Raw genomic sequence first — 26,104 nt, forward strand, 5'->3', positions numbered from 1 at the left:
AAAAAAATTTACTAAGTTTTCATACAGTGTTATAGCGTAGTGACGCACCGTCGTGCTGCGCTGCCATCATGGAAACAGCTGTTGAGCTCATTATGTAGTGATTTAGTGTCGCTGTTTGGAAGCGAACCTCCTGTACCATGCGCCATCTTTGTACCCTGGAAATGGCCTTAGCGACCAACAGCATCGAACTTGTGCATACGTATAGGTTTTGCTTTTCTGTTGTTTCATAAGCAGACATATACATGTACCTTGACATAGGAGTCACACAACCATCACTCTACTGCAGCAATGGCAGCCAGATATCACTACACTCGCTGTATGAGAACTTACTAATGATCATTGCTATCATCATTACTATCATCGTTGCTTGAGCAATGTTTGTAATCTTGTCAGACTAAAGATAGAAGTCACAAGTTTTGAGCAAACTGAGTTGGGGTGTGATAGTATTCATAGTGGTTTGAATTTTGGGATTATTCTTCATTGCTAGCCTTGGTGAGCAAGGATAAATATAAGTAGAGAATCACTGACCCTTTAAAATAGGTCATCCTGTCGCTTCCATTAATTGCAGTATCGCGGTAATATATAAAATGTAGCATTTAACAGAGTGTTAAAGGTAGTGAGCAATAATTGTTAACATTTCCAACCTCAACGATTGCCAAGACAGCAATGCTGACAAACTGATACTCAACAAATATCTGACATAGATTACTTTGGAGTTGTGTCCTATTTTCACAACCTGTCAAAAGTTGGCTTCATAAACTTGCTCTCTATGTATGATATAAAGGAAATGGCATGTGCTGGCTCTGGCAATTTTTGAACTTGGCTTGGACAGTAAAGGAGGTGTCATGGAAGAGGCAGACAAAGCATTGCCAGTAGACAAAGGATATGCCTGGGTAATAGTTAGTGGTAAGTTGAGTGGTAAATTAGTGGTTCCATACTAAAATGTGTAAGAGTCTAGAGTTACTGGTCAGTTAGGGTTACTAGTCAGTTAGAGTTACTGATCCTTCAAATTTATTGGTCAGTTAGAGTTATCGGTCAGTTAAAGTTATCGGTCAGTTACGAGTTGCAGGTCATTTAGAGTTACTGGTCAGCTGGAAGTTTTTGTAGGTTTTCATTTTTGTATTACTGCTAAAATATGGAAGCGCTTGGTAAAGCTGTCAAAATACTCAATGATATACTGTGTCAAGTATAGGTTCTCTAGTTTTTATGCAGTGAGTTGTGCCGATGTCATAGTATACAACTTTGCTGTTGGCTTTATTAGAGCGAGTTCTAGGCAGTGCTTTATATATCTACTCCGTAGTCATCATCGTAGAATTATCACTGAAGATAAATTTTTACAAGATTTCCTGCATAATATCAAATAACTTGAGTTCCTCTTTAAAAGCCATTGCGTAAATGGCTATAGTTCCTTCAAAAAAGTTCTCATAAGAAGTGTTTGACTGCTAAAGGTTCCTCCCGATTACTCTGTGATGCAAAATTGCTAACAAAGTAAGCATTTAAGACAAATTTTAGTCGTAATTCTGTTCTATTCCTGTTCTGTTCTAAACAGTGACATTTTGCTTATACGCTCTCGCTGCCGGAGGGTTCAAGTGCCAAGGGGTCCTGTTTGTGGAGCTCCTTGACAGATATGAAGGAGTCTATAAGCCATCATCTCTTCTGGCCATTTTTACTGTAGCCTACACTCTTGGCTGCTTTTTTGGTAAGTGGATATATTATATTACTAACAGCTTGTTGATATGAACACTAAGGAGTTAGAAGCAGAAAAAGAAGCTTTCTGGTAGTTCGGTTTAGTACACACCAGTACAACCATTAACAGCTATAATACTGTTATTATAGTTGGTGCTTTACTGCTATAGTGGAATGCTTTACTGCTATAGTGAAATGCTTTACGGCTATAGTGAAATGCTTTATTGCTATAGTGAAACGCTTTACTGCTATAGTGGAATGCTTTACTGCTATAGTAAAATGCTTTACTGCTATAATAGTGGAATACTCTACTGCTATAGTGGAATACTTTACTGCTATAGTAAAATGCTTTACTGCTATAGTGAAATGCTTTACTGCTATAGTGGAATGCTTTACCGCTATAGTGAAATGCTTTATTGCAATAGTGAAATGCTTTATTGCTATAGTAGAATGCTTTACTGCTATAGTGGAATGCTTTACTGCTATAGTGGAATGCTTTACCGCTATAGTGAAATGCTTTATTGCAATAGTGAAATGCTTTATTGCTATAGTAGAATGCTTTACTGCTATAGTGGAATGCTTTACTGCTATAGTGAAATGCTTTATTGCTATAGTGAAATGCTTTACTGCTATATTGGAATGCTTTACTGCTATAGTGAAATGCTTTATTGCTATAGTGAAACGCTTTACTGCTATAGTGGAATGCTTTACTGCTATAGTAAAATGCTTTACTGCTATAATAGTGGAATACTCTACTGCTATAGTGGAATACTTTACTGCTATAGTAAAATGCTTTACTGCTATAGTGAAATGCTTTACTGCTATAGTGGAATGCTTTACTGCTATAGTAAAATGCTTTACTGCTATAGTGAAATGCTTTACTGCTATAGTGAAATGCTTTACTGCTATAGTGGAATGCTTTACCGCTATAGTGAAATGCTTTATTGCAATAGTGAAATGCTTTATTGCTATAATGGAATGCTTTACTGCTATAGTGGAATGCTTTACTGCTATAGTGGAATGCCTTACTGCTATAGTGGAATACTTTATTGCTATAGTGAAATGCTCTATTGCAATAGTGAAATGCTTTATTGCTATAGTGAAACGCTTTACTGCTATAGTGAAATGCTTTACTGCTATAGTGAAATGCTTTACTGCTATAGTGAAATGCTTTATTGCTATAGTGAAATGCTTTATTGCTATAGTAAAGTAGGTAGTTTCGTCTGATACAGGAATTATGCTACGGTCTCCAGCAATAAACACTCTTCAGATTTCTCCTAAATATTTTCCATTATGTAATTTTTCACACTAGCAATCAATATAAGCTCTCTTTTCCTTTTCGTGTATAATGTGAAATTTATTTTTTGTTTGGTGATGTTTCAATAAGCTTTATTCATCATGTTTTGTAACTGTTTAGCCGTACTTAAATCCCTCCAATATTTATCTTGACAGGCTGTTTGGCAGCGTATATGATCTTGAAGATCGGATACAGAGCCACACAGATGATCGGGATAACAGCTTTATCTTTCAGTTTTATTGGCATGGCTTTTGCTCCCAACCTGCCAGCTTTTTTCATTCTCTACAGTGTTCCTGCAGGTACCTAATGTTCCCATAGAATAACATTCTCTACAGTGTTCCTGCAGGTACCTAATGTTCCCATAGAATAACATTCTCTACAGTGTTCCTGCAGGTACCTAATGTTCCCATAGAATAACATTTTCATAGCGGTTGCCAAACGTAACTGGTCAGTTTTTAAGTTATTTGAAAAAACTGGCATGTCTTTGCCAAAATTAATTGATGAGTTTTAATAGTACAGCCTAGCAGCACGAGTATATTACAGCTTGGCAGCACGAAAATAGTACAGCCTGGCAGCACGAAAATAGTACAGCCTGGCAGCACGAGTATAGTACAGCCTGGCAGCAGTAAAAAAAGCGAGTCTGGTGCTAAGATAGTGCAGACTATCAGCTCTAGAATTTCACACATCGGGATAAAATGGTGTTGACAGGCAGTGCCAGATTATTGCAAGCTGGCAGCACTAGATTAGTGCAAACTGGCAGCACCAAAGTAGGAAGATCACCACCATTAGAAAAGTACACATCAGCCATGATAAATGTGGTGCCATCTCCTTACTATTTCAACATTAGAATGCTTTTACAACGTTTCGCCAGAGGATTCATTTGAATGCACTCGTTTTCCAAGCTTTATTTTGGTGGAACGAAGCCATTACTTGTAGAGCTAATCTTGTCCGTGTTGACATACGCATAAAACCAATTGTGTTGCCGGCCAGCCATATTATCTTGGCATCATTTTGAAATGAGATTGATCTAAACTTAGAGCTGTTTTAACCCCACGCAGCTCAAGAGCAATCCACTGACACCTGCGCATTTCAACTCTATAGTGCACTTTATTCTCTCATACACAATTAACCTTCCATCATAATCTTCTCATCAAGTCTACAGAGCTTCCAATGAGCTCTGCTCAATTTCGTAACTACTTGCCATATGTATGATCCATCAAATGCTTTATTCTTGTCTTGATACTCAAAATATGAGTGAGTTGATTGGAAAGCAAATAGTTCGCGTATTGACCTAAGAAAACTTACTGAAAACTGTTTATTTTTAAATCAGTGATTTTTACAGTAGCTCGTACCTTGGCAGTCCCGTGCACTATGGGAGATTGCCACGTGTAATCATTAAGCCCACAATTACGCTCCACTGTTGCATGGTGGACCAGTGGCACAATTGGTAGTATGATTAACTTTAAAACTGGAAATATGTGTTCAATTCCTGTGTTGTGTAATGGTTTTTTTTAAAGCTCTTAGTGTAGGTTTGGACAGACGGCATTACGAACAGTGGGCACGCTCCCTACTTTAGCAAAGATTTCTCAGGTCATACAACCATTTAATCGGGCAGTATCACACTCGATTCTGTTATTATTTTACAAAGCTTTAGATGATGATTGCTATAACCTTGCGCAAGATCATCTAGTCTCGTTTACATAGAATCCAGCTAGTCAGTGGCACCAATATGCCTCAACTAATATCTAATTTATTAATGTCCAACTACTGATTTGCACTGTCTCTACCTATCCCTCTGCTAGCATGAGATTGAGCTATATAAACAACAGATACGGTATGAGACGGCCCCAAGTACATCTGTTTCTAATGCTATGAATAACAGGGCTAAATGAAATATGACTTTTGGCCTCTAGCAGTAATGTCTACATATTGAATAAAGTTTGGCATGTTTATACATGCTCATTGCGTGCGTGTTGAACCGGTGCAAGCGGAGGGCAGCCAAAATGTGACTTATCATAGTGTCGTAATGTTGTTAGAGTGCAGACACGATATTAGCCCTAGCCGTCAAGGTTGCCCAAGAGCGTGTTGTCGGAAAAGCTATGACGTTACTGGCATGCTTGATATAACCAGACAGATAAGACAAGATATATTATTGGTTTTCATAACAAAGTCTAGTCCTTTGGGTAAACGAAAGTGTTTAAACTTTAAACTGGTGATGCAAGTTTCTTATAGAGAATTGGCATCTCTTGAAAGACACGTGTATAGGAATCTAGGAAAATAAAGCATACTTGAATTCACTGTTGTTAGGTATCTCATGTTTGCCTATTCAAATTTTAAAGACGAACTCCTCATTCAACTAGTCAGTCTGCTGTGTACTACTTTGTTCAAAGTTTAAGAGCTTCATATTGCTCGGCATTTGCCTTTACCCTATTCGGTGAAGTCCACAATGATTAATTAGTATACCATCGAATAGAGAGGTAATGCGTTGTGAGCTTGTAACCTACATCAGACATTTTTGGTTGCTTTCCGTGGTTGATTTTTCCAGTTACATGCACCCCTTTAGGGTAGTTTATCTTCTTTCAGTCTTTTGAAGTTCTTTCCTCACAAATACCTCTCAATGCATGCTTTCATACCTCTTAAGAGTGCTTTTTCTGCAAGTACCTCTCTAGGATGCTTTTTCTACAATTAACCCTCTAAGGTCTCTTCCTACACTTAACCCTCTAAGGTCTTTCCCTACACTTGACCCTCTAAGGTGTTTTTCTACTTAAAATGGTACTCTAGGGCACATTCTGTATACACGCTCTTATTTTAGTACTGTCCCACTCGTATCCCACTTTGCTGTTTTTCTCGCACTTGTCTTCCTGTTTCAAGTGATTTTTATACATGTAATGCTCAGGGATATGTATAAAGATAGGTATCACTGTTAGGGCGTCCATTGAGCAATTTCTGAGGCATTTGTGTACCTTGAATTTAAATGTGTACCTTGAATTCTTTTCTACATGCCACTTTCAGCAAACGATATGACAGTTACTCAATAGATTTAGGAAAAAACTTGGGAATGAAGTTAATAAACATTTATAGTATTTATCAATAACATTCATTATACCTAACCTCGTGGATCAGCTTTAATAGCCTATATAAATAAAATAACGGTGAATATTTCAAGTCATATTTTTTGATCCTGGGATGTAAAAACGCAGACACATACACCATCAAAAAGGGCCTCCATAGCTCGGTTCTTGTGTACTATCGTGCAACCCAATCATTGTTATAATCTCCTACAATTGTAAGGGCTACATACTTGAATCTGAACACCATATGTCTACTCTCTACAAGTAGGAAATATCATACGCATATCCCTTACAATACCCTCCTACCTGTGGAGAATATCATGTGTATTCCACATTTCTAATCCTTTTTTGAATAGAATAGAATGTGCATATTCCCACATGTATACCTCATCTATCTAAAAAATATTATCAGTTATTCAGCAATACTCAGCTACTGCTATCACAAATAATTTTCAATGAATAGTCACCCTTATGAATAGTCCTTTGTTGATGAATAAACTACCACTAGAGCAATAGAAGTAATTCCCAAGATATTTCAACTTTTTTTGATCTTTTACTACAAGGCAATGTTATTGCAATTTTTGTAGCTATTTTTTCAGTTAGTATGAGCTTCTTTTGTCTGTATCACATTTTGACTTGTTTCAAAACACAAGATGAGTGAGAAATGCTTAGTGAGCAAAGAGCCCAAGCTAGTATGTAATCACAGGATCACAATGTACATACAGTGTGTATTTGTGTGTGTGTATATTGCAAAGGTACCTATGTATTTACAGGCTTGGGGACTGAAACAATTATAATCACGTCTCTATTGGTTAGTGGACCATATTTTCGGAAGAGGAAAGCGTTGGCCATTGGTCTCATAGCCAGTGGCTCAGGCGTTGGTTCAATCATTCTTCCCTCAATAATTCGCTTTCTGTTTAATAACGTACATTTCTCTGGAGCTCTGCTCATATACGGTAAGTTATCTCATACCAGTTATCTCCCTCTCAATTGTCTCGTGCGCAATTATCTCTCTTCCAACCATCTCTCTTCCAACCATCCCTCTCCCAACCATCTCTTTCTCCAAAACCTCCAGAAATCTTTTTTCAACGATTTCTCTTTTTACCATCTTTCTCCAAACCATCCCTTTCCCTACCATCTTTCTGCTTACCATCTCATTCACAGTTCTATCAGTGCCTACCAGAGCTTTTTCCCTACTCGTTTTGCATGTTTAGGTAAATCCCATAAGATAAATTGCAAAGATCATGTCATATTTGCCCTTTGAATATTTTGGTTTCTGTTACCACTGCTACATTTTTGGTTTCATGTAACATTGCAAAGCATACTTTATCTTGCTTCAGTTTTCACATATCTTCCCGTTTCCTTGTCAACTATTCATGAGCCTGTCACAACAGTGTCAGACAACCAATCTCACCACCCTGTCACAACCCTGTCAACACTGTTACAACTGTGTCACACAGTGTCACAACCGTATCAGACGCTATCACAACAGGGTCAAACCCTGTCTCACAGATAGGATGACCACTAGTATACCAAGACATTTGTATTATTAGTCTGCATTGGAGAAATCAAGCTTAATCTGTTAAAAGACAATTTTTAGTGTTTGTGTCTATGTAACAGTTTATTAAAGATTGTGTCATATAATTTTGTTGTAGGTGGATTTCATCTACAGTTTCTAGTTCTTGCCAGTCTTCTGCGACCTATATCTTACTATCAGCGAGAAGTGGATTGCTTTAGAAAGAAAGGTTTATTTAAAACAAACATTGCAGAGACTGAGCCTCTGGTGAGTCTAAGTTGAAAACAACTAGCCAAAGAGTATGTAAATTTATGAGCCACAGTGTTAGCAGGTGTTATGAGTTACATGTACTTTATCATGTCTCGTACACCTGACATATTTCATAGTTGTATCTCATCTGTGTTCTTGATTGCTCATACTGTACTAAAGACCAGAGATAAGCAGTAACTGAGGGCATGCCCATCTTCATCGTTATACAGGATGTTGCATGCATACATACACATGTATGTACATATGTACATACATATAAAGATGTGTACATATTTACTTACATATGTATGTACATACATGTGTTTGTACACACATACATTTATGCATGCATACATATGTACATATGTATGTATGTACGCACATATGTATGTATATGTATGTACGTATGAACATACATACATATGGTTTTGTATGCACATATGTATGTACGGTATGTACGTACAACTGTACGGTTGTACAGTATGTACATACGTATGTACATCTATATATACACGTAAATTCATCAACCGGGGTAGCCAAAAGCAACACAAGCTTTGATACAAATGTATACCTATAGGTTTCACCATGTTTCACAATAGTAATGTCCAGATTACACAATGCTCTACCTTGATGAACCCTGGGTATGTTCTACCTTGATGAACCCTGGGTATGTTCTACCTTGATGAACCCTAGTTATGTTCTACCTTGATGAACTCTGGTTATGTTCTCCTTTGATGACCCCTAGTTATGTTGTACCTTGATGAACCCTACGTATGTTCTACCTTGGTGAACTCTGGTTATGTTCTACCTTGATGAACCCTGGGTATGTTCTACCTTGATGAACCCTAGTTATGTTCTACCTTGATGAACCCTAGATATGTTCTACCTTGATGAACCCTGGGTATGTTCTACCTTGATGAACCCTGGGTACGTTCTACCTTGATGAACTCTAGTTATGCTCTACCTTGATGAACCCTAGTTATGTTCTACCTTGATGAACCCTAGATATGTTCTACCTTGATGAACCCTAGTTATGTTCTGCCTTGATGAACCCTAGATATGTTCTACCTTGATGGACCCTAGATATGTTCTACCTTGATGAACCCTAGTTATGTTTTACCTTGATGAACCCTGGGTATGTTCTACCTTGATGAACCCTGGTTATGTTCTACCTTAATAAACTCTGGCTTTCCACAGTTTTTGGGTGATCGCTAGCATCCTTCAACACTACACTGCAGCTCTAACAATTGTGGGTGGTCGCTACCATCCTTCAACCCTACATTGAAGCTCTAAACAGTTGCTGATTGTCACTTTCAGTCCCTTTTGGCTTCTTCCTTAAAGAGCACATACCATCTAGTAGAGTCAGAATAGACATACATAAATTGGAACATTATTGAGATGAATATGTATAACTAGATTTTTTGTAAATTGGTTTTGGACCTACTTTTGGCAAACGTGCAAATTTTTATTGATTAGTAAATGTTAGACACAGGCTAAGCAGCCCGTTGTCTGGAATGCGGATCTTTGTTTTTTGTCGCTAAATGCTTGTGGTCTATTGCAAGCATTCAGAAACACCTGAGCCTTTGCCAGCATGCCTGGCCTGGCACATCCACTGATTAGCCGTAACGGTCTTCCCTCGATATCATAAGTAAATATAGGCTTGCTATCAAAGCATTCATTTGGCTCATTCAGTACTCTAATATAAATATGAAAAGAAGTGAAGAGGTGTCATTACCTCATGTCGTTGCATGTAACTTCTGGGTAGGGTGTCTGCTGAGGTAGGGTGTCAGCACAAGAGTTAGCCTGTATTGAAATCTGTTGCATGTTATTGCATGTGCAGAGGTTGTGACCTGTGAAAGAATGGGTTGTGTACTGTCACATGTGGTAGCATGTGTAGAGGCTGCCCTTACGCAAAGTGTCCCGATCTTGGACATCTGCCCTACACGCAGTCCGTAACCAGCCCTTCATGCCTATCCCTACGCACAGTGTCTAGCTAATGCAAAATTTCTGTCAATTTGTGTTGACAATCAGAAAGTGACCTCAATACACTGATATGCAGTTTCTTACATGAGTTATGGAAGGAGGTCTGCTAGGTGGTGCTCATAGACACTTCCTACAGCGCAAATGTGTGCAATCCCATACACGACCAAGTAGCTAAGGTTGGCTATATTAAATAATCCATTAATTGAAACACTGGCTATCAGCAGTATTTCTGCATCAACCAATTACAATACAGTGGACCTCCGGCATACGACACTATTTTGTTTTGGTGTTGGCATCGTCAGGTGAGAATGGCGTATAGAGGGCTATAGAAACGCATAGTAATTATCTAATACAAACTCTCCCTGATAAAAAAAACATCAAAATTTTACATAAGTTCTGTGCATACTAAGATTTAGGTACAAAAGAGTATGTTAACCTTAGTAACTGTAGTTACTTTAGGTAACTATAGTTACATAAAGTAACTATAGTTACCTAAAGTAACTATAGTTACCTAAAGTAACTTTTGTGTATTTAGTGGTTATGATCTGCAATAAAATGTAATGTTACAATGTACTACGTGCAGTATGTACCGTGGGAGTTCTTACCTTCAAGACAAAATTATAACATGAACTTTGAGTTTAACTTAAATGAGTTAGCTTACTAAACACATCCTTTACGCTAAGTTTTAGTATGTATTTTACTAAACTAAACTTTAATTTGGTCATTGTCTAAAATTTTTTCATTTTGCATTTTCGGTTTTGTTTTCACTGTAACTTGTAATGAAGAATGCTGAGCTGAGATAGAGAGCAAGCATCGTATATCTCTTCCAGGCATTGTGGGAGGGTTTTCGGCGAGTAGCATATCGGCGTCTTCCTTATTCCGATAATTGGAATTTCAAGAGATAATTTTGTTGATGTCGTATGGCGAGAAAAATTTTGTATGGCGGGGATGGAAAAACATCGTAGTGACATTATAAGTAAGGCAAAACAACCGTGTCAGAGAGACATCGTAACCTGGAGGTGCACTGTAGTGCCAGAGTTGAAATTGTTTTTCTTCAAAATACCAACAACTGGAGGCAATAACACAAATTTTATTACAGTTTATGCATTCATAAAAACAAAGTCACTATTTTCTATCATAAGCTTTACTATAATAAGAGCCGTGTCCGTCTGTCTGAAGCCATGGTTGGCGCGTTTAGAAAAAAGATTGCACCGCACATCATTCGAACTCAGGCATTCACTTACCAGTCATGGCACCATACCAGCACGCTACCATCTGCATGACTATAAAACATTGCCACATTTCTGAATACATGCGAAGACAGCTTTTGAATATGCTGATCTCTCATTGCACACCTGACTGTCAGGGTACTTGTTTAATGTAATTTGCATCCTGCATCTGTTTGCATTGGACTAGCAAACACTATTTGGAGTCATTCTCAATGATATGAGCGGCCTTAAAGTGACATCATTTATATTTAGACTTAATTGTGCGATTTCAATTACTGGGGTCAATTACTGGGGTCATTGCTGACTCAACTACTACATGGCTGAGTTAGGCAATACCACCATTATTTTGCTTGACCAATTTCGATTTAAAAGCATGTAAAATTTTACATTTCAAACATCAATCGACCACACTTTTCATTCTTTTCGTAAAACATATTGAAATGGTTTAGAATGTTGCTTGGAACAATCTGGCTCTAGATTGGGTAGTATGTGAGAGCGCATAGCCAGAGGAGTGAAGCTATAAAAGGAAAAGCCTCTGGAAACTTTATCTTCAGCTAATGTCTGAGAGTGAAAGGAGTGTTGCCGAACAACTAGGGAATCTGATGTTTTTGTCTCTCGTGTATTGCTACAGGCTAATGATGTATTCAGCGTAAACAAATATCTGAGATGCTATGATTTTTGTGATGAAATAATTAACGTTTTTTGTAGTTTGTGTAAGTACTACTAGAATGGCAATATCTTGATAGATGGTGAGTCACTATCTCAATGTTGCGGCCATGGCAACCGTAGTAATTAGTAACTTGTCCAGGAAGCTTATTTTTTACCTTTTTAGAAATACTCCTAGAAGAAAAACATGTCTACTGTTGAACTGTCCCACCCTGGTCTGGTTTGTTGAGAAATGGCATGTGAACATGTACATGTATTGTACATGTTCATGTATTGTACACTCAACTGTATGTCGTTGGCTAACAACAAATATATAATGAACATTACCTAACAACAAATATATACTGTACGTAAGCTAACAATAAATATATACTGTACATTAGCTAATAATAAATCTATACCGTACATTAGCTAATAATAAATATATACTGTACATTACCTAGTAATAAATATATACTTTACATTAGCTAGTAATAAGTATATACTGTACATTAGCTAGTAATAAATATATACTGTACATTAGCTAATAATAAATATATACTGTACATTAGCTAATAATAAATATATACTGTACATTAGCTAATAATAAATATATACTGTACATTAGCTAATAATAAATATATACTGTACATTAGCTAATAATAAATATATACTGTACATTAGCTAATAATAAATATATACTGTACATTAGCTAATAATAAATGTATACTATACATCAGCTAACAATAAATATATACTGCACATTAGCTAATCTATATTCTATATATATATACTTCCCAAAGTATGCCGTGTGTCTGCATTCCGGCTATAGATATAGCTATAGCACACACTGATTATTTCACCGATGCGGTCATGCATTACGACGCCCCTATTAAGAAATATTTTTTCGTAAGGTTCAAATACTACATCTGGGGTCGCCATTTCTTCCCGCGCGAACAAATATTCTCTCATTTTTCAGTCAGACAAAGTAAGATATCTCATTTTTTCATTTGTACCAGTGTCAAGAGATAATAGTATCGTTGTATTCAAAGTTTTGATGAATATCTTCTGGTGGAACAGTAACCTTTTTTAACCCTTTCACTGTCGTAGACGCATTTATGCGTTTTCTATGGTCGACTGTACTAGATGCATTTGTGCAACTTTCCCAGCAGTTGCATAGTAACTTAATTTTATTATGCGTTGACAACATAACCAACGATCTTTAGGACTTTTATACGTAGTATTGACAGTGTTGTCCGAAGATTTCTCTATAAAATTAGCCTAAAATAACAAAGCAGTTTTAAATTTTCTTTGGGAATTTCCAACTTAAATACGAACATTTTTTGTGTAAGTTTTGTAAGTACCTCCGAGTTAGAAAACAGATAATTACTTATGTTGATAACATTATAGCCAATCCAGATTCAGATTTTTGTGATTACACAGATAATTAAAGTAGCAGCACTGACTCCGATGGTGATGAAAGTAATAGTTTTGTAAGAGTAAAGAACATTGTGGAGGATCGTCTTACCTTAGTAGCGATCATAGCTTCACATAGCTTTAACAATGCACAAAGTATATATACATTGAATTTTTGGTATAGCACTATTTATTAATATGTTATCCAAATAAAATATATAACAAAAGTGTTCTAGATAGAGTTTGAAGTTGATCAAATTGTATACATATCATGAAACAGTGGCTGGCAGTAGGCCGATAGCTAAATTTGTACATAGACGGTAGTGAAAGGGTTAAACACACACTTTTATGCAAGAATTGTTATTATTAATTCAACATATTCAGGATTTTTATTTTGTTTTCTCAGTGCGTAATAATTGTATCATTACCGAATCACCCTTTATTGTAATTGTAGCAAAACCGACCTAATTTAGATATTACTTGCTAATGATTTCATATTTATATTTGAACCTTTTTATAGTTGTTTTATTTTTTGTAATTTATTTGACCAGCACAAAACATTTTTCTCATGATATGAAGTTTGAAAGTTACAGTTGTTTGACAAAGTTTGAAAACCTTTACAGTTGTTTTTATTTTCTCTGTTAATATATTTCAATTACACAAAACACTTCTCATGAAATATAGTTTGAAAGTTAGAATGGCAAATGTTGTTATATGTTAAATACAAAATATTTTCTGACCAAATACTTTTTATTCCCCGGGCAATGCCGGGTCGTACAGCTAGTAATAAATATATACTGTACATTAGCTAGTAATAAGTACCTACTGTACATTAGCTAATAATAAATTTATATTGTACAATAACTAACAATAAATATATACTGTATGTTAGCTAATAATAAGTATATACAGTACATTCATGCCATCAACTGTACTTTGCAAGCTAGCAACAAATCTAACAAAGCTAATTGCAAATCTTAGGAGACAGTTCTTATATAGATGTCAACCTTTGAAGGAATAATGAGCAAGAATGGTAGGCAGGAGAACTAAACTCCAGTCTACCATAGTGCAGGCATGACATTGTCAGTCGTTTTTGGTTGATCAGACTAGCTAAGTGATGCTGTGACTCAGTACTACTACTGTGACTCAGTACTACTGCTGTGACTCAGTACTACCGCTGTGACTCAATACTACCATTACAACTTAGTAATATTGCTGTGGCTCAGTACTACTACTGTGACTCAGTACTACTGCTGTGACTCAGTACCATTGCTGTGACTCAGTACCATTGCTGTGACTCAGTACTACTGCTGTGACTCAGTACTACTGCTGTGACTCAGTACTACTGCTGTGACTCAGTACTACTGCTGTGACTCAGTACTACTGCTGTGACTCAGTACTACTGCTGTGACTCAGTACTACTGCTGTGACTCAGTACTACTGCTGTGACTCAGTACCATTGCTGTGACTCAGTACTACTGCTGTGACTCAGTACTACTGCTGTGACTCAGTACTACTGCTGTGACTCAGTACTACTGCTGTGACTCAGTACTACTGCTGTGACTCAGTACCATTGCTGTGACTCAGTACTACTGCTGTGACTCAGTACTACTGCTGTGACTCAGTACCATTGCTGTGACTCAGCACTACTGCTGTGACTCAGTACTACTGCTGTGACTCAGTACCATTGCTGTGACTCAGTACTACTGCTTTGACTCAGTACTACTACTGTGACTCAGTACTACTGCTGTGCTAAGAAAAAAGAAGTTCTTGTAGCTAAAAAGTAGATGGAATATTAGCTAGCTTATAAATAATGTATAAAAATTGTTCACTTCTTTGTCTTCATCGATAGACACTTGATGACAAAGAAAAGGAGAAAGAAGATGTGACAAGAATCTCTGAAGAAGTATCGAGCGCATCTTCCGCTGACCCTAAGACAGAATGCCTTACTAATGGTTCATCTCAGAACAGAAGGAATGCACCGAATACAGATCTAGATTGTCATGTAACAGAATTGGATGGAGAGAAACTCGAGGACAATAATAAAAACAGTAGAAGAAAAACAAAAGAGAAGTTTGCGTGGAAGATCCTATTATACCCAAAGTTTTTAATGCTACTCTTCTCTATTCTAGCATACACCATGGGACTAGCGGTGTTCTACACATGTTTGCCAGCACTTGGGGAAGAGTCAGGTGAGCAGCTGTATTCTCTATCGTTAGTGTCGATTACTGTCTTCAAAATGAGCTGATTACCCTAAGCAGTCACCTGTCACTTGTAGTCAGCCCGCAGTCTATGTCTTGTAGTCTAAACCTAAACATATATTGTTAGTTGATTCTACAAGGACTACTTTAAGACTTTTATGTTTAATCACAGTTTCCCTAGTTTCCCTATATCTTTCTATAAATGACTCACACTAAAACAACCACCATGCATTACACAACAGCACCCAAAATACATTAAATGGCAACACCCGCAACACATGACAGGGCAACATTCATAATGCTTTACAAGGCACCACCCATAACACATTACATGGCAACATCCATAATACATTACATAGCAACATCCATAATACATTACATAGCAACACCCACAATGCATTTCATAACAACATCCATAATGCATGGCATGGAAATACCCACAATGCATTCCATCCTAACAGCCCACCATACAGTTTGTCAATCAGTATTGCCCTTGAGTACAGATGTTAATGTTGATATGTTCATATTCTGACACGCATTGGCTGGTTCTGCAGGTATTTCAAGGGAGATAATTGCCTTAGCCTTAGGCATAGCTGGAGGCCTCGAGATTCCATGCAGGATAGCAAATGGAATCTTTGCTGATCGGAATATTATATCAGCAACATCTCAATACACTATCTGTTTATTTGTGGCTGGAGGTCTTGCTCTCTCGTGCACCGCCATTCCTGGTCTCACAGGTGACTCTCCTGCATTATTCAAGATAAGATCTCCTTCAGTTTATTGTAGCATTTAACACGTATTTGTGTAAATTTTACAGAGTAATAATTGCACAAAATTTTGTCATTTCTAATATTGACATTATTATTATTACTATCCTCATTATTATGGTGTAATCGTACAGAGTCATCATACAGCATAGGTTCGGGCATCTGTATTTTTTTATTTGAAAAAATCAATGGAAAAAACTGTTGAAACATGTACTGGTTAAAATTAGCTGATGCCGCGTGTCCTTGACCTAGTCCAATGACTGCCCTACATATTGACACTTGCCAATAACTGTCTACATGAGTTTTATAATTACTTTTCGTGTTGACATTATGGCCTACTTGTTGTTTCCTTATTCAGCAGTTTAAATATACCTGAACAAGTTGTTAGACTTACTGGTATGCTGAAGACTTTTATAGCAATTAGATACTAAAGTTTAACAAAACAGCTCTGAAATTGTGAGCTAGTAATTAAATTATTTTTACAGCGTTCAAATATCAATTTTGTTTTTGGGTTTATCTGCTCTCATAAAATGATCTATTACTCATAAAAAAAATAATGCGGAAGCCCTTTGAATGGTTTAAAAATATGTTTTAAAATTGAGAAGTATTGTAAAAGTTTCTCTTATATCTGCAACACATAGACATTCATGTGCATAACACTACAAATCCATGTAATAAAATACTTAGGAGGACCGAATAGTACCCTGGGCTAAATAAAGACTAACAAAAATCAAATAAACGACGGGATTGGCTATCTGCAGCTATCTGCAATGTTCAAATCACAATGAGAAATTTTTACTATAATAAGAGCCGTGTCTGTCCATCTGCCCAAAGCCATGCTTAGAGGTTAGGAAAAGAATGCATCATCCAGGAATTGAACTCTAATATTCGGTTTAGCACTAGGCACTCTACCGAATACGCCACCCGACCACTTTGCAGGACCATAGAATAATTGTGCACATAGCTATTAGACCTTTATCACTGCGCACCAGACTGCCATGGTACTAGTTCAGAGACATGTTCTAGGGTACATTGTTCCAATCACAATGAAAAATTCAGACAGTTTGCTGTTTCAAATAACTTTATAGCGCCTGTATTTTACATCAGGCATGTCAAACGTGTAGCCTGTGGGCTCATCTTTGATATGCCTGCATGCCTGTAGCCTTCATGTTTGATCATGCTCACACGCATGATCTTTCTTACAGATCCATGATCCATATGCTTAGCAACATACAGAAATTAAAACTTTGACATTAATATTTATTTTTTACGCATCAAGAGATTTCTTTGGTTAAAGCATCAATAGCTCTCTATGAATATCTCTCTATGAATATCTCTCTATGAATATCTCTCTATGATTTTTAAGAAATGGCTTGCCGAGATAATAATTACTAATAACTTTACCATGACTACGGATAAATGAATGAAAAAGCCATATAGCTATGCATAGAAATCTATTATAGAAATACTGTAAAATTATATTGCTACCTCTATGACTTTTTCCTAGATCTGGTGGAGTTAGCCATAGAACTTTAATTTTCATTGGGGTTGTAACTAAATTAACAGAGCGTATCCCTCTTCAGTGTGGTTCATCTTCAGTGAGCAGAATGAGGATTACATTTCTATTTTGTGATCACATTGAAACGGATAAACATTGTCAAAAATTTTCTTACATTTTTTTGCTGAATTGCATGTGTACATTATTACTCGAACTTGTTCAAATTTTTCAGAATTCTTTTTTATTACTCAACTTTGTCCAAATTTTTCAAAAGGAAAAAATGCAAAAGAATTTATTTGGTGTGTTCAGTTTTTTTGGCCCTCATGCTGACTCCTTGTCCTTAGAGAGGACTTTGAGTTTGACACTTCTGTCGTTCACAGAATGCTTAGTGACTCTTGCAAGTGCATTGACATCGCTGTCGTTCACAGACTGCTTAGCGACTCTCGCAAGTGCATTGACATCTCTGTCGTTCACAGACTGCTTAGCGACTCACAAGTGCAAGATTTTGGCAAACCACAAGTTTATTAAAATCTTACATAAGGCTGCCCTACCATCTTGAAAAGGGCTGAAATTTTTTACTTGTCTGGTATGTTTGTCCTAAGCGACATAACTTTCTATTTATAAAATATCTAAATTATAATTATCCCACAACCAAACAAGCGGAGCGAAGTTTGAGAGTTTTTATGATAAATGCATGTGCACACAACTTACAAAAATTATTCATCAACAACGTCGCAAACCCTTGCATCAAAATCTCATCAACAAATTTAACCAATTTTTTGTAGTCGTTAAAGTATAATAACGATACAAAACACGTATAAACCTATTTAAATATGTTACCAAGTCTTTGAAAGGTTACCGCAATATCTTAAAACTTACCCATCTGAACGGATTATACACAGATTAATTTGGCCGAGAATCGTTATTAAAATTGGTCAAGCCTTACTTTTATCAAAATTAAGACCGGCAAACGAAACGCCGAGCGACAGAGAATAGAACCATTAAGTCGTGCGCATATCACGAAAAAATAACTTGCACATTTCACCAGTCTATAGCATTGTCGAATTGCCGAAGGTTTCTGTAATTAACGTAGAAGTACAGAAATCGTTTCTTTTTTGCCGATTTCAAAGTAACTGAAATTTTGGAAACTTTTGAGTCCTTTGGTATTCTAACTGATGTCCAAAGCAGTTAAAGTAAAGGAAATGACGATATTTTTTTTTAACGATTCTTATGAGATTATTACAATATTTAATTATAAGTTTGGATGACTATTGAAGTCTGATAGTCACACTAACAACATCTATGATGGTATGCTACTGTTATTATTTTTTCTAAATAGTTTTGTTAAATAGATTTTCTAAAAATCTATATAAATATCACAACTTTTTGATATTGTTAGCTATGACGTTTTGAAGTGTAAACAAAATTGTGCATTGGTTTTCTATTATTACTGTATTACTATATTAATAATATTGGTTATTCTAATAATATCAGTGCATTTTACTTCTAATATTGCATTTTTCCTATTGCAGGGGGAGAGATATAAACATATAACCTTTTCCTTTCATTATTGCTGTTTGATGTACATGTATATAATAACACCCACACCCAGTACGTTACAGCTACCATTGCAGTTATCCTATTGCACTGCAGTGCCATTTGACTGCTAATATTGCATTTCTCAACCGTCAGTACCCTTTCTTTTTTCCAATATCACTTTGGTCGTGGGCTGTATGACGGGAATTTCTAGTAATATCTAAATTTATAATTATCTATACTGTATTATAAAATTTCTATCTCAAATGCTGAAGAACTTGATAGCGAGTCCTCACCGAAGTTAGGTGAAACGTGTCGTATTTTTAGCTGAATTAATCAATCTATTTGATTTTCAGATGTATCGCAAAAGTTGCCTTACGGCCTACGAAGCAGTGGAGCACTTCATTTCTGTTCTCAGATAAAACAGCCTACCTTATTGGTGGCCACTCGCTGGAGACCTAAATGAAATCATTTTTTAATATAGGGCGCTGCGCGTGTCGCTGCAATCCGAGTCGCCCCAGCAGTCTGCGTAACAGCAGTACATGTATAAGCCTCTTCATGGTGCTGTACAACCGAGCATGATGAAATATAAACAGCCACTTTATTGAGCATGCATGCAATTTCAAGTACAGTAGACATTCCTATAACGTAAACCTCTATTTAAGTTGTAAAGGCATCTATGTACTGTACATACATTAGCTAGCACCTTTATCAGCATCATATTTCAGCATTCTATGACTAGTTTTACCTGTTCAACCAAATTACCGTTATAGCACGCTGGCCTGAATACAGAAGGCCTAAGGTCTTCGGAACGCCTCGCATATCTCGAGTCCTTTCTGTGAAAAAAAAAACATTCCTAAAGCTAAAACTAGTCAACCATTTCACTGATGAAGTTCCCTCACTCATTATTTAGCACAGAGTACTATTAAATATTCTAAAGTTTTTGTTGCATGCACTGCATTTGCAGCGCATGTGTAAGCTAGATTGGTGCAATACGTAGTCGCAAGGTAGAAAGCGGTAACTATTAAAAATGCATTGTAAAGCCATACAAAAGGCTAAAGGTTAACTGACAGCATTTGAAAATTACATCTGTTTGTACCAATCATGGTATTTTGTTTTTCAAAAATGATGTTGATGCTAAAAAATACAAACCAGTTTTGAGGACAAAAAAATTTGTGATGCAAGCTCCAAGCTGCGACATAGGTGATCGGTTTTTCGGCAAAACATAGGCATGAATTACAATGTCAATGCCAGTGGTTAACCAATGTCTGAATCTGTGACAAAAAGCTCTTTTACTGTCCACCATTCTTACACATTTTCACCTATCTAGTCACAAAGCTACATTGTTCTGGTTTTCCAACACGGCAGATAATTACAATGCAAGGTTGAGGCCGATTGCACAAATACCGAAAAAGTCTTTGCTGTATATATGTGTCCCGCATTAGTTGCTGAGTGGTAGTTATAGAACTATACCAGTTGACTTGTGTGTATACCATGTTGAGTATGATAGCAAGAAATTTTTCCTTCATACAAGTACGAAATTCAAAACATTGTCCATAAAATTGGGCTATTCTCAGAAGTAATCTGTTTAAAACCTATTGACGCATTCTTGGCTTTCATGAATATGGATTTTGAATGAACAGTATTAGACTAGAAATTCCTCAGTCATACAGCCTACGACCAAAGTGATAATGGAAAAAGAAAGGGTACTGCTGGTTGAAAAATGCAATATTAGCAGTCAAATGGCACTGCAGTGCAATAGGAGAACTGCAATGGTAGCTGCAATGGTAGCTGTAATGTACTGGGTGTTATTATGTACAACAAACAGCAATAATGAAAGGAAAAGATTATATGTTTATATCTTTCCCTGCAATAGGAGAAATGCAATATTAGAAGTAAAATGGCAAGCTGCTGTGTAATATACATATATATATATATATATATATATATATATATATATATACGTTTACGTATATATATATAGCGGCCTACGTTTATGGCGGTTTACGTTTACCAATGATATACAGCCCCCCAGCAATATATATATAAATATATATATATATATATATATACTTATATATATTGCTGGGGGGCTGTATATCATTGGTCATAGCAACCAATATCAAGAAGTTGTGATATTTATCTAGATTTCTGTATTTATATCTAAAGAATTATGTTCAATTTAAAAATTGAAACAGATTTTGGCTGGTTGTCATAGAAATAGATGTATATTTATAAGAAAATGTAGGCCTATTACTTAATTTTGCAGATATTACAAACGGCTTGGCAGTACCGCAATATTGAGCACAGCCGCAATACCATCAACAAAATCTTTAGAAAATAATAACAGTAACATATTGCACACCATCGGTCCACTATATACTTCGATCTTGTAAATTCGAATGATTATTCTTATAACTAAATCTTAAAAAATCGAATAATTATTCTTACAACTAAATATTGTAATAATTTTATAGGTAATATTGTAAGAATCATTAGGAAAATATCATCATCATTTCGTTTACTTTCACTGCTTTGGACATCAGTTGGAATACCAAAGTACTCGTTATAAGTGTCCAAAATGTCAGAATCCCGTAAAATCGGCAAAAAAGAAATGATAACTTTTCAGTACATTTACGTTAATTACAGAAGCCTTCGACAATTAGACAATGCTATAGACTGGTGAAATGTGCACGTTTGTCTCGTGAAATGCGCACAACTTAATAGTTCTACTATTTGTCGCACGGCCTTATTGGCGTTTCGTTGGCCGGTCTTAATTTTGATTAAAAGAAGCTTGTCAAGTTTTTATCACGATTTTTGGCCAAATTAATCTGTCTATTCATGTATAATCCAATCAGATGGATTAATTTTAGGATATTGTGGTAACCTTTCAAAGACTTGGTAACATATTTAAATAGGTTTATATGCATTTTGTATCGTTATTATACTTGTACGACTCTACACAAAAATGGTTAGATTTGTTGATGAGATTTTGGTACAAGGGTTTGCGGCGGCCGCTAATGAATAATCTTCGGGAGTTGTGTGCACATGTGCATTTATATACGCTTATATAAACCAGGGTTTATATAAGCTTATATAAACCCTGGTTTGTATAAGAACAAACAAGTTGAATTTGAAGTAGTGGATAACCCCAAAAATTCTATCAATACCTGAAAATAGTGAAACTTATTTTGTCTTGGATGAGATGGCTTTCTATGATGAAAAAGTTTTACTTTTTCAATTCTTTTAACAATTTTATGACTGTAGCAGCTTATGTTAGCTGATGGCTGTTAGTTCATCTCTCTGTCTGTTGGTTCATCTCTCTGGCTGTTAGTTCATCTCCCTGTCTGTTGGTTCATCTTTCTGGCTGTTGGTTCATCCCTCTGGTTGTTAGTTCATCTCTCTGTGTCATGATCACAGAAACCATGGTTAAGTCGGAATTATAAGATTTAGGGTTATTTAAACTAGCAGAAGGAGAAAATTCTCACAGTTATTTTGCAAAAAAGATTTTGATTCTAGCTTAATTACAGCAGATTTTATGGTAAAAAAACTGAATGCACGTTTACCATTAGTGCGAAAACATAGTTCCGAGAAAACAGGCGTTAAAGTTTGAGAAACGAAAACTAATGCACAATTTTGTTTACATTTCAAAACGTCATAGCAACCAATATCAAGAAGTTGTGATATTTATCTAGATTTTTGTATTTATATCAAAAGTTTATGCTGAATTTAAAAATCTAAACAGATTTTAGCTGGTTGTCATAAAAATAACTGTATACTTATTAGAAAATTTATTACATAGTTTTGCAGATTTTAAAAATGGCTTGGCAGTATCGCGAAATTGGGCACAGCCGAATCATCAACATAATATTTAGAAAAATAACAACAGAAACATATTGCACACCATCGGTCACTATATGCTTTGATCTTGTAAATTCGAATATTTATTCTTATAATTAAATCTGGTAATATTCTTATAAAATCGAATAATTATTCTTACAATTAAATATTGTAATAATCTTGAAGAATTGTTAGGAAAATAGCATCGTAATTCCCTTTACTTTCACTGCTTTTGACATCAGTTGGAATACCAAAGTACTCATATAAGTGTCCAAAATGTCAAAGTTATCTTTAAAATCGGCAAAAAAGAAACCATTATATTTATCGGACGCCATTTTTCAGTACTTCCTGTTTAGCATAGCAACGATTTTAAGAGGGTTTGTCCGAGTGTTAAAGACTTCTATTGGCTAAACTGACTTCAGATTTAGAAAGATCACTCTTTGATTGGTCCAGATGCACGTGTTACAAAAATCGTTACCAATATTATAAATTCAGTTAGTGCAACTTTAAAGTCGGATAACTCAACTTCGTGATTTGCGACTTAACCATGGTTTCTGTGACCGCAACCCTCTCTGTCTGTTGGCTCATCTCTTTGTCTCTCTGGCTGGTGGTTCATCTCTCTGGCTGTTAGTTCATCTCTCTGTCTGTTGGTTCATCTCTCTGTCTGTTAGTTCATCTCTCTGTCTGTTAGTTCATCTCTCTGTCTGTTGGTTCATCTCTCTGGCTGTTAGTTCATCTCTCTGGCTGTTAGTTCATCTTTCTGGCTATTAGTTCATCTCTCTGTCTCTCTGGCTGTTAGTTCATCTCTCTGGCTGTTAGTTCATCTCTCTGGCTGTTAGTTCATCTCTCTGTCTGTTGGTTCATCTCTCTGTCTGTTAGTTCATTTCTCTGGCTGTTAGTTCATCTCTCTGGCTGTTAGTTCATCTCTCTGTCTCTCTGGCTGTTAGTTCATCTCTCTGGCTGTTAGTTCATCTCTCTGGCTGTTAGTTCATCTCTCTGTCTGTTAGTTCATTTCTCTGGCTGTTAGTTCATCTCTCTGGCTGTTAGTTCATCTCTCTGTCTCTCTGGCTGTTAGTTCATCTCTCTGGCTGTTAGTTCATCTCTCTGGCTGTTAGTTCATCTCTCTGGCTGTTGGTTCATCTCTCTGTCTGTTAGTTCATCTCTCTGTCTGTTGGTTCATTTCTCTGGCTGTTAGTTTAGCTATCTCAATTCTGACAACAGTTTGTGCTCAATGTTAACTTCACTAACCATAGTTATCCTGTCATTCTCAGCTAGAGAGTATATGAAACCATTGCTTCACATGAGTTGTAAGATAAACATGCACTCAAAACCATAGATGTGTTTATCACCGATTATAGGATGTATTTTCAGGTAAAATTTATGATCAAAACTAATATGAAGAAACCTAGACAACTGCAAATTGATCACTAATGAACAAAGTTATGCCGCTGTCAGCTCACCTGCTCCTCACTGACTAGACATTTGTTACTGTCTAGGTATAGTCCTGGCTCTTTCTGGAATGTCAACAATGGGGAATTCCGTGTTCAACCTTTTGCCTTTGGTCATGAGAGAACTCGTTGGAAAGGAGAATGTGACATCCGGAATGGGCTTGCAAAGTGTTGTACAAGTTTGTAGCTTTCTTTCAGCTACTTATATCACTGGTAGGTTGTTCATATCTACTCTATTTTACAACTTCTGTTTCAGAACTGTTTATATACTTCATATGTTGTGTTCTTCACATATTACTATGTATGCAGTATGAACCACTAAAATTTAGACGTAATTCTACAACCGCATTGTCTGATATACTGTTTGATAAAGTCATTTAAACTCTAAATAGGTATTCCTTAATGCACAATACCTATACATTGTCATTATAATTGCCAATTAAACTGTTAAAATTTTGATTAGTATTTTGGTTTATATGAGGCAATAGCTTAAGTTCTTCAAGCAAATACAATTATGACTTATATATTATACTTGGGGTATGTCAATGCACCTTCACGAGAAATTACTGACCAAATTACAAATGAAATGTGAGAGTGCTTGCAGAACTCCTTGTAGCTTCCTTAAAGCTCTGGTAAGCAGTACCTCTATTATAATAAATTAATAACCCTCATTTGTTACAGGCAGCATTTATGGAGTGACAGCTACCTGGAAAACGACCTTCTTTTACATTGGTGGAATCATGATGCTTGGTTCTATTATCCTTTGGCCTTTTCTCATCAAGCAAAAAATGAAAAGACCACAACTTCTGAGTTTAGCCAAAGAATAGTTTATTCAAGGAGGGACAACTCCATTTGTTTTTACTTTGAAGAGGGAACAATTGATCCTCCAGTCAAATATTACATTTAGCTATGATTCAATGCAACTTTTTTTTCAAGCAATTTTCCTGATGTTTACCTCTTAGAGAAATTATGTCTATTATGTATGCAAACAACTGACTTGACAGCGGAACTGGGAGTGCGATGGTGACAGGCTCTAGCCATGCTGTCAAATAGTTTGCAACACTAATAATATTGGTAACAGTATTATTAGTGGTACTATTATTAGTAGTGGTACAATCTGTACCACTGTACCAATCTGTATTAGTGCAAATGCACTACAATACATTACTGCACTTGTCCACTAATACATGCCTCAAGATATTAGTGCATATATTACTAGCACTAAATGGATTTGCATTTGGATTTGCAGTCCAATGGACTTGCGTTGCACTTACTTAATTCAATATTTAAAATCACAAATGGATTTAAATAATTTATTTAATTCATTATTTAAATGCAGTCTCTAATTAATGCATTTAAAAGCACTACTTAAATGTATTTAAACAAAAAGTTTAAGAAGTTTTCAAGCATGGTTCCAAAGGGGACAAGCACGGTTCCAAAGGGGACAAGCACGGTTCCAAAGGGGACAAGCACGGTTCCAAAGGGGACAAGCACGGTTCCAAAGGAGACTATCACGGTTCCAAAGGGGACAAGCACGGTTCCAAAGGGGACAAGCACGATTCCAAAGGGGACAAGCACGATTCCAAAGGGGACAAGCACGGTTCCAAAGGGGACAAGCACGGTTCCAAAGGGGACAAGCACGGTTCCAACGGGGACAAGCACGGTTCCAAAGGGGACAAGCACGGTTCCAAAGGGGACAAGCCTTCAGTACTAGAAACATGA

At 36.3% G+C, this 26,104-nt stretch overlaps 2 protein-coding genes across 2 annotated transcripts; both read left to right on the plus strand.

Annotated features, from left to right (window-relative positions):
• Positions 1-734: 734 nt before the first annotated feature.
• On the plus strand, positions 735-25,560 carry LOC137399927 (monocarboxylate transporter 12-like). The gene is made up of 9 exons (XM_068086192.1): positions 735-906; positions 1,550-1,699; positions 3,139-3,282; positions 6,828-7,010; positions 7,710-7,837; positions 14,945-15,284; positions 15,848-16,030; positions 24,431-24,595; positions 25,064-25,560. The coding sequence occupies exons 1-9, from the start codon at positions 846-848 to the stop codon at positions 25,207-25,209; spliced, it is 1,500 nt and encodes a 499-aa protein (XP_067942293.1). The 5' UTR covers positions 735-845; the 3' UTR covers positions 25,210-25,560.
• Positions 25,422-26,104, plus strand: LOC137400766 (uncharacterized). The gene is made up of 2 exons (XM_068087103.1): positions 25,422-25,434; positions 25,803-26,104. Exons 1-2 carry the CDS (start codon positions 25,422-25,424, stop codon positions 26,102-26,104), a joined length of 315 nt encoding a protein of 104 aa, XP_067943204.1.

This window comes from Watersipora subatra, chromosome 7 (genome assembly GCF_963576615.1).
Source record: "Watersipora subatra chromosome 7, tzWatSuba1.1, whole genome shotgun sequence".
NCBI lineage: Eukaryota > Metazoa > Bryozoa > Gymnolaemata > Cheilostomatida > Watersiporidae > Watersipora > Watersipora subatra.